Source organism: Manduca sexta, unplaced genomic scaffold (genome assembly GCF_014839805.1).
Source record: "Manduca sexta isolate Smith_Timp_Sample1 unplaced genomic scaffold, JHU_Msex_v1.0 HiC_scaffold_565, whole genome shotgun sequence".
Lineage (NCBI taxonomy): Eukaryota > Metazoa > Arthropoda > Insecta > Lepidoptera > Sphingidae > Manduca > Manduca sexta.
The window spans coordinates 27-10,914 of NW_023595369.1; the positions used below are offsets into that span (position 1 = coordinate 27).

Below are 10,888 nucleotides of genomic sequence, written 5' to 3' on the forward strand. Positions count from 1 at the left end.
AGCAATTTCCGTTAATGGCAGGTTATTGTAAATCAATTATATGCTTTTAAAATGAAACTGAGCAGTAGTTAAAATGTATGAATTTTGCATCTATACTAATATATATAGCTAAAGAAGGCTCCAACAAACTTGTTTGTTCGTTTGAACGTGCTAATCTCAGGAACTATTAAACCGATACAAGTTTTTTTGCAAATAGGAAGGAACTACTGTTAAGTATATTTTATCCCGGGAAAATATAAAGCGGGACTTTATCCCTTTTTTACGCGGAGGAGTCACGAGCATAAGCTAGTAAGTTATAACTAAATGCGAGTTAATTATCATATAGAATGACTACTTATTTTAATCTATATTTCACTTCAATACATCTATGCTTGAAGATAGAATTAATGTTTCCGTTCAAAGGTTAGCACCTAAGACATAAAGAAAAGAAATCTAGTAATTGTAATAGCTCAATTAAAGACACCATGAAGTCAAATAATCCAATTGTCCAAAAAATTGTGCAGAGGTCGAAACTGGAGGTGTGGAAACGAGAGCTGCATGACGGATCGTTCGCAATGGCGTTCGTTAGCCAGAGGGAAGACGGCATCCCCTACGCGGCGAGCTTCACCAACGAAGAGATGCAGCTGCCGAAACAGACCTTCGAAGTTCATGTGAGTGTTTGGTTTTCTTAAATATTATTTTACTTAAAGGTACTTGCATAATAAAAGTTTCTAGGTTTAAAGGAATACATTTTTGTGATATTTATTATTCCCGAAAGGGTAGGCAGAGGTGCTGTTAAGGCATTTACTTTTGGCCGCCATATCAGGTACGAATTCTAGACTTCGGTCTGATATTGTGATGCCCAATATTAGTTAGCCCGGGATACGAACTCGAAACCTCGGGGCGGAAGTCGTACGGAGCACGCGATACAATTATTGTAATAAAAAGTCGATAAAATAATTGATTGCTGTTGTGATTGCCTTTTCTTAGAAATCTTTACCTGAAGATATATTATAATATGCATGTTAGGCGTTCCTTATTTATTCAAACACTACACTACTTAGGAACTATAATAGTTATGTGGTGTTTGCCGACAACGTGGACGCGTTTATGCGTGTTGAGTAAACTTCGTTTAAGTTTCGTTGATTATTGATAAAAATACTGGATATCATGATGGACTAACATTAATTTTACTTGTTTTTTTTTAGGACTTGTACAAGGAAGAACCAGTTAGATCGTGGAGCGGATCCGAAGGGTTCGAAGTTCGGATAAATCCGTCAGGTATTAACAAAAATACTATTTAAAATTTTGCAGCACTAGTAGATTATGTCCTAGATTAATACATAAGTAATTCAGTCCCCTAATAAATAATTTAATTATAATCGGATATCAAAAATGAATAAATATAGAATAGATGGCGCTGGCATCGTACAGATGGCGCCACGATTGCTAGCGATTTAATTTTGTAGTGGCTAAGGCACACGAAGTCAGTAAATATTTTTTTTCTTCCAGGTGTGAAGTTCTACAAATTTATACCGAAGAAGACAGTCGAGATCGCAGATATCACAGTGAAACTATTAGTAAATAACCAAGTGAATAACTAGTCAGTCATTAAATAAAAAAAATAAGTGCAAATATATAATAAGATAAGCTAACAGAGTATTTATTTCTCCTTATCCTTTGAAAAGATAAAATCGCACGCTTAATAAAATAATGACCTTTTCAAAATCGTTGGTTTGTGGCAGTCGTCGGAAACCTATAGCATGAAAAAAAATGGAAAATACTAAAAGGTGGCAAACAGAAATTGGTTGTTTGACGATTCCCACAAATTGGTAATTTTGGTATGGGTCATTATTTTACTAGGAGTGCGAAATGTACATAGGTTTGTTCTTACCTATCTGTTGGTTTAGAGACAAGAAGACTACTTATGTATACCTTTTGTATGTTTATGACATGAAAATTGAGGGAAATCAAAAGGACAACCGAACGTAAAATGCTGTAGGATGTGTACATCCGTACTTCCTTTAACCATAGACGCACTCACGATTATTATTTTCGAAGGGGCAGGCACAGGCATAATTAGTGCATCCACGTATCGCCGCGTGTATTCCGTCTCATGATGTCATAGGGAATGTGTCTATCGTCACATTCAAATTCCAATAACAGGCAACTTAAATCTGTTTTTCATATCAATTCCAAAAATAATAGTGTACGTAAACATAAAAATATATATATAATACTAGCTTTTGCCCGCGGCTCCGCCCGCGTTATAAAGTTTTTCAGGCTAAAGTTTTCCGTTATAAAAGTAGTAGTTTCCCGGGAGCCTTTGTTCTTCCCAGGGTCTCAAACTGTTTCCATACCAAATTTCATCTTAATACGTTGGGTAGTTTTTGAGTTTAACACGTTCAGGCAGACGGATGCAGCGGGGGACTTTATTTTATAATATATATATTTAGAACTTTTTAAGAGGAACAATCCCGTCATACATCATCGTTGCATAACTTTAACCGTTTACGCAGCGCACGCAACGGAAGCTCTCAAAACTAATAATTTTTCCCCGTTTTTGCAACATGTTTCATTACTGCTCCGCTCCTATTGGGTTTAGCGTGATGATATATAGCCTATAGCAATCCACGAATAAAGGGCTATCCAACGCAAAAAGAATTTTTCAGTTTGGACCGGTAGTTCCTGAGATTAGCCATTACTGCTCCGCTCCTATTGGGTATAGCGTGATGATATATAGCCTATAGCACTCCACGAACAAAAGGGCTATCCAACGCAAGAAGAATTTTTCAGTTTGGACTGATAATTCCTGAGATTAGCGCGTTCAAACAAACAAACAAACAAACAAACTCTTCAGCTTTATATAATAGTATAGATATAGATAGTATAGATAACTCAAAGGTTACTGACTGACGTATTGATCTATCAACGCACAGCCCAAATAACTGGACGGAGCGGGCTGAAATTTGGCATGCAGTTAGATGTTATGACGTAAGCATCTGCTAAGAAAGGATTTTGATTAATTCTACCCCCAAGGGGATAAAATAGGGGAAAAAAGTTTGTATGAAACTTTGTAAATTTTAAACCGATCGGGCTGAGACTTTGCATGCATAAAGCTACTATGACGTAGGCATCCCCTAAGAAAGGATTTAGATAAATTCAATGAAAGTTTGTATAAATCTTCTTAGATTTTCGACTGATTGAACTGAAATTAAAGATTAGTAGAGCTACTATGATGAAGACGTTCGCTTAAATAGGATTTTGCCAAATTCAACCACCATGAGGATAAAATTAGTTTGAATCTATCAATACCGGGTAAAATATGTAGCAAGACTTTTATCATACAGTAGACTTTTATCCTGGAAAACTCCATCACGCTGGCGAAGCCGCGAGCAAAAGCTAGTTTATTAATACTAGTGATCAAGTAGTCAAAATTCGACAGTCCAATTTAATATAGGTATTTGTAACCCATATGTAAATTCATTAATTTTATTTTTCTGCACTCCGTCGTGCTAGGGTTAAATTCTTTTTCTTCATTTAAGATTCAATATGTAGGTGAAGTCCAACCTGAAATCTAACCCACGATAAGGCAAATAGCATTTAAAGGCACATTTACCATATTGTGATTAATATTCAAACCATAAGTAGATTCATAAGCCTATAATAACGAAGATGATGTCATTTTGTTAGATACCTGGGTAGGTGAAATTATTGACAAAATACTTATGTGTATGGATTATTAGGATAATATAGGTAGTTTATTTCAATATCAGGTATAGAAACGAGCAAGCAAGACCGAATTTTACAAATAAATATAATTTTTACTATCGTTTGTTTCTTTAGCAACGCCAAAAACAACCTGTATTAAATCATTCACAGCTCTAATTAGTAATGATTATTTTGATTTAATAAACATCCTTGACTATTGTAAACAATGTATGAATTTTAAAATATCAAACAATAAACGCATAACCTATTTTAGTTTAGATTTTGCGCAACTACTTAGGTTTTTAATGTAGGTAGGGGAAGGCAAGGCGGCATGATTTGGTTGGTTAGTACTTATTTAAAAATAGATTGAAGAATAGCAACATAATACAGCTATTTTTTAAATGTTTGTATGGATGTACCTACGAAGGTACCCTGTATTAGGGGTAAACTTTTTTATAATTGTAAAATTGACACAATTTTTCCGTGCAGGTAAGTAGTTACTTGAGAAAACAAACTAAGTGATCAACGGTTACAAATTTAAACAAACTACTAATAAACTATTTAGGCAATGTAAATGAACTTTTGTGACTTGATATTTTAACCTAAATAACGTGGTCAGACTGCTAATAATTATATCTGTTTTGACCTCCTTATAAAACATGTCTACACCTATTAACGAATATGATAATAACATATAAAATGATTGCCCATAACTAGGCTCCATATGAAAAAGAAGTGGTTGGATGTAAGCGGGTTTAAATTGCTCACGCCATTGCCTAGGATTCTCTAATCCGTGCTTATCTACCACGATGGTATTAAGTATCGTCGCTAAGATCACAATACTAATGGTCAAAAAACACTTACAGTGTCTTCCGAAAAGTACTTGCTTTTACTTATAATTATTCGTACCATAGTACCCAAAAAAACGTGTGTAATGTTGTTTTATGGCTTTGTCTACCGAATTCCTCACCTTACCAGTCTAGTTCTTGCTAAAAGTAACCGTTAACTGAGTGAAAGTTATAAAATATGCTGTTAGAATTAGTAATTTATTGATGGTTAAACAAAACAGATTTCAAATTTGACTTAATTTCCGAACGTTTATGTGCTCGCGTGACATTTTATTTTTGACGTATCTACACATGGTTTCTGTCAAAATGTGTCAAATTCCCGTTTTTTTTCTTTAGAATTTTAGGTTCCTGTTAAAATAAGTTTTTGAAATTACATAAAACTTTTGATAAATTAAATGAATTGCAGTAATTATTTCTCGGGTTCCCAAATAAAACGTTAGCCATGTTAATTACTTAGCTAATGCTGATTGATACACCATTAGACATAAATATCGTGTTATTGGCGGTACGCGTAAGAGCGAAAGAAAGCTGGTTATTGTTATTAGGTCAATGGTGTGCGGTACGCTAGTGCCGGTAGTGTGGTGACGTCGGCAGACGAGGCGCGGGCGGCCGTACGCAGCCGAGAATCAGTTAGCGCCGGTAGCATCGCCCGGCGGACACGTTCTATGTACTTAAATTACTTTCGTGAAAGTAAGTGTACGTTGGAAAATGGGCGCCAAAGTCGAGAATGTGGGGATCCTTGCCATGGAACTGTATTTCCCGTCGCAATACGTTGATCAGATCGAGTTAGAGAAGTTCGACGAAGTGTCTACCGGGAAGTACACCATCGGCCTCGGACAGAGCAAAATGGGCTTCTGCTCGGACCGGGAGGACATAAACTCCATCTGCCCCACCGCGCTGCACCGACTCATAGAGAAGAACAATATCAATTTGCATGACATAGGTCGTTTGGAGGTTGGTACTGAAACCATTATAGATAAAAGTAAAAGTGTCAAGACATTCCTCATGACATTATTCGCCAAAGAGGGTGCCACAGACATTGAGGGCATTGATAGTACAAATGCATGTTATGGTGGCACTGCTGCTCTATTCAATGCTGTCAACTGGGTGGAGTCTTCATCTTGGGATGGAAGGAAGGCGATAGTAGTGGCTGGCGATATTGCTGTTTATGGTAAAGGTCCTGCTAGGCCTACTGGAGGTGCTGGTGCAGTGGCTATGCTAATAGGACCTGATGCACCACTAGTGTTGGATCGTGGAGTCCGCATCATACATGACACATGCCTATGATTTCTATAAACCAGACTTGGCATCTGAGTTCCCTTACCGTGACGGAAAGCTTTCAATCCAATGCTACCTCAACGCTTTTAGATAATTGTTACAATTTATTTTGTAAGAAAATGAGAAAGACAGATCCTAGCTTCAAAGGCCTACTGAGCTTAGATGGCATGTTATTCCATTCAACGATAGCTTGTGCAGAAATCATTAGCTAGACTATGTTTTAATGATTTCTTGAATGCTGCGCCTGAGGAGAGGGAAGCACAGTTTCCAGGCTTGTCCCAGTTCAGTGAACGGTGTTTGCAAGACACATATTTCGATCGAGAAGTTGAGAAGGCGCTCATGACTTCACAGCCAAGAATTATTTGAAGAGAAGACAAAGCCTGGTCTTCACATAGCTCGGAATGTTGGCAATATGTACACACCGTCTTTGTATGGAGGCCTAGTTTCTTACCTCATTAGCAAGTCACCTGATCAGCTCATCGGAAAGAAATTTGCATTATTCCCTTATGGATCCCGGGTCTGGCATCAACAATGTATTCTATCAATATTTGTAGTGATATGAGTGCTGGCTCAAAGTTAGAAAAATTGATTAATTCCCTACATGATACGGTATCTTTGCTAGACAAAAGAGAAGCTGTGGAGCCTGTAAAGTTTTCTGACATCATGGATATAAGAACAATGAACTACCATACAGCTCCTTATGAACCCTCAGGGTCCATAGACATCCTATTCCCAGGCACATATTACCTTGTCAAAATTGATGAATTAAGAAGACGCACCTATGATAGGAAACTTTAAATTTACATTAATTTAGCATAATTTTGGTTGTTGTGGTGCAGGAGTTGTTAGTTAATAATTGGTTTCATAATTAAATTTATCATTAGTAAGATTGTTTTGTATTAATTACATTGGTTCAAAGTTTATGTTTGTTATCTATTAGAAAACATCTACATTTATTGCTTCGTAGTTATAGACGTCTGCAATTATATTAGATAACATTCTAATTAGTTTAACACTAAAGTGTATGTTAAGGCACATTTGTTTTGCACACACATCAGTAACTATGTCTCTTCAATATTCACTACAAAATTTGTTATTTTTATATCTAGTCAGATTAAATAATTATCTGAGTGATAATCTCAAATCGCAAGCTAGTAAAACCTATCAAGGCTAAGCAAACTCTTAAATGTATACAACATATTTATTACAAAACTTGATATAAGTAAATAATTTGCTAAATGCTATATCCAAACCTATGTATCAGTATTTATGTCAATTAAAGAGCTGTATGGTCCCTGAAAATTCCATTTTTGATAATAAAATTTACATATAATGTAGTCAATGTTTATATTTCAAATAAGTAATGAATTGTGCTATCGGTACTTGTATTTTAAAAGTCATTCATTACATTTGCTAAAATTATAACGTTCTTTATTCTAAAATTATAAAGTAGACCATTTTTTATGTTATTCATTAATAAATTATATGAAATCTATTGTTTCTGCCTTATTACACCTAGATATGTAAACAATGTTTGAAGGACGAATGCCAAACTGCAATTCAGTTTATTAATACTTTTTATTTGGAGAAAAACTTTAGTGTAGTTTAGGATTAAAATTTATACGCGTGGAAATAGTTGCATTGTTTGCAAATTCTATTGATACTTAAATATTATAATATAATGGCCACATGCTGATGTACTGCAGTTTGGTGGCCTGCAGTTCTGAGGTAAATTTGGGTCCTCGTCGAATTAATCGATTTGCTTAAAAATGCTAGTCTCGTTATGATCTTTAACTTTATATTGTTGTGAATATGGTTTTAAACTTTAACAAAGATAAATAGATTAGAAATATTTTTATTTTAAGGCTCTTACCAAACGGCCTTGAGCATTCATTCCATACATTTATGAGGCGTATGAGTTACGGGTGGGAATTTACGACGATTAAGGAGAAATATCTTTAAAAAAAAGTCTGTCTATTTGAAAACTTTAACTATAAATATGTTCTTTATTAACTTGTCTATCTAACAATGTTGGTGATTAATTAAAATAACTTATACTTTTGGAGGAGAAACACGGAATCAACAATTTTAGAGATATTTTCATAATAAAATAATGAAACGTTATGAACATAATAAAAAAAATAAACAACTATTGTAAAGATAACATATTGTATAATTATGACGTTCATTTTTTTTCTATATTATAAATTTCGAATAGTTAGCTTCTAAAAATACGGTTAGCGCGCTGTTTTCTGAGGGCACCGCCTTAATAAAAGAATCTTTGTTTGCATCTTCACACACGGAACACCGCTGTTCCATACTTCCGTCATTGAGGGTGCCCTTACCTGCATTTAAAACAATAAAAGATCTGCTGGGAATTATTATATTGTAAACATTAATTACATTGTCTTAAATTAGGTTTCTGATTGTCACATGCGTGCAACGTTGCTTGCGTACGTATAATCATCATAAATGTTGTGGACCACCCATTGTAATTATCTGATATGGCATGGTCATTGTCTATCAGGATTTAGTATCTATTAATCACCAATGCTCACCAGGTGATCGGTCATTCATTAACTGGAAAATACCTGGCATTGGACAGATGATCACTTATATATATCAATAACTGACTTCGTATGGACTGTCTTTGTTTTAGAATTCTGCAAAATGTTATATAAGGTTAGCTTACCAGACATTTATACTCAGGACCGGCTTTACATATTCAGGTGCTCCGGGCGAAAAAAAATTATCCCCTCTTTTTTCTGGTAACTTTTGTCCCATGCTCGAAGCGCCCTCTTAGAGTCTTTGGGTGTCTTTTCTAGAACCTGGCGCATTACCCAACCGCCTAGCCCACTCCACCCTGAAGACGCTAAGAGCATCGCGAGCACCTAGAAGTCTTTGCCACCAAAGGTCTTTGCGCAAGAATTGGCTGCTTCCTTCGCCCTATGGACGGGCCGGCCCTGTTTAATCTTAATCTAAATTATGGAACCACATTTCATTTTATTTTTTGTGAATGGGTTGGCAAAATATTAAGACGGACCTATTAGGTAATTCCTTCCATCCTACGTAGTTTGTGCAAAGACTATAATATAAACTTACTATATAAGACCAATGTGTTATACATCCAGGAAGATGGTAGAAAATAGGTATGATTGTCTCGACTTTTGAGAGACGCAATGTCTTTTTCGACGTAATACATTATGTACCGTATGTGTTGTGTTCGCATTACCACGATAAAATGTTGTTCGAGCTGATAAATTGCTACGAGTATTCTTACGTTATCCAAATATGTAAATTAATAGTGAGGTAGCATACAGAAATCATTTTTAATATATTCACTTCTAGCCGACTTTTATTTATGTCTTGCACTTTGTACCTACTTCAAGTTATGTAAATTTTATTTAAGTGTTTACCTAGTGGAAGGATGTTCATGACCCGACGTAATGATCTTTAAGCAAATATGGACTTCCATGTATGTTTCTAGGTAGGTGTGAAGTTTTTCGTATGACTTTTCGACTCTATTAACACATATGTGATAATTAGTTCGAAACCAATAATGGAGAATTAAATAAAATCTCTTGTAAAAGCATATGAAATTTACATCGATTAAAAGCAATCAAGACATCGTTTGCTGATGATTAATTAATTTAAAAAATTTAAGTAAATCATTTATGGAATAACTAATAAGGCTTATAAGCAGCCTTGTTTAAGGCTTCTTCGTTTATTTTATATATAGCCTAGCTAGTACTTAATTACGAATAGAATTGTTTAATAAGTGGTTTTGAGGACTTTCATTGCATTTTGTCACCTCTTATTAAATACTTATACAATACCTACGTCGTACTGTACACGTAACACTATAAACTTATATGATTCCAAGTTACAAAATTATAAAAATATAATATTTAATTAGGCACTTGTTTCGATCATTAAATAATAGTGGAAAAGGCAATAGACTGATGTCTAACTAATTAATGACGTAATGATGTTATTATCTGTGAGATGCGATTTTTCCTTTATAATGTTTGACAATATGTTGTGAATTATGATGCTAGCAGCAATATACTCAACAAAGTGCAAATTTGCTATATACATATAGGTAGGTATTTATCTCAGAGCATTGATTCCCAAAGTTGTTTACCAGTTCCACCGGAACCAGCAAAACTTTGTATGTGTACCTATAACCGGGTCTATGAGAAAAATAAGTTTGGGAATCTCTGATTTACAGTCTAATTCCTTACCCTAGTCCTTAAAATGCTATAAATTACTGCTTACCTTTTCAATGTACTAATTTACTACCTTTTTATAAGTACTTACCTACATCAATGTAGGTGTTAATCATTATTAGACATCGGAGTATAATACATACATACACGCGCTAAAAGGGCCAAATATGCCGTAAAATAGACTATAAAATTATTAGGTATTATTATAATTTACGTTTATGTTCACAATTACTAATTATAATTTTATAATAACATAATTACATAATTTTATAGCTTTTCTAGAACAAAGTCCGCAGTAATTACGGTAAATGTCAATGGCTAAAGAGGCAAAGTATGGCCGTTGAAGTTAATAAATGGTTTAATATTTTTATTTCTTCAAGATCAAGATTTTAATTTGCCATGGACAGTTTTCTATAGTGTACTCGGAAGTACGTAATTCTGTTCAATTTAGTATTACGCATTTAACTGCCGAAATATGCACAATCAAGGAAGTACTGAAATAAGCAATAACGCTATAAATATAATGTGTTATGCATTTGCATATGCAAACATAGAGATACATGTTATCCGATGTGTAATCATTAAGTTTTAATGATTATTAGTTTTAATGATTAGATATAGGATTATATAATATTAGGACAAAATTATCTACGGATTTTAACATTAAATCTGAAAAATACAAAATAAAATAAGTAGATACATTTAGAAGCTTTGTTTTAAATAAAATTGTATAGCTGTTATAATATTGAAACATCTAAATATTGACTATTATTATTTTGCAAATTATATCGTTTCGAATAATTCTTTGTAGAATTATGCACTGTAATGGCTGATAATGTAATG

General features: G+C 34.3%; 1 protein-coding gene and 1 pseudogene across 1 annotated transcript; both read left to right on the top strand.

Annotated features, from left to right (window-relative positions):
• Window positions 1–449: 449 nt before the first annotated feature.
• On the top strand, window positions 450–1,634 carry LOC119193467 (alpha-N-acetylgalactosaminidase-like). Its single transcript, XM_037447065.1, has 3 exons — window positions 450–650; window positions 1,188–1,260; window positions 1,492–1,634. Exons 1-3 carry the CDS (start codon window positions 465–467, stop codon window positions 1,581–1,583), a joined length of 351 nt encoding a protein of 116 aa, XP_037302962.1. The 5' UTR covers window positions 450–464; the 3' UTR covers window positions 1,584–1,634.
• Window positions 1,635–4,840: 3,206 nt separating this feature from the next.
• LOC119193466 lies at window positions 4,841–7,118 on the top strand (annotated as a pseudogene).
• The last annotated feature ends 3,770 nt before the right edge of the window (window positions 7,119–10,888 follow it).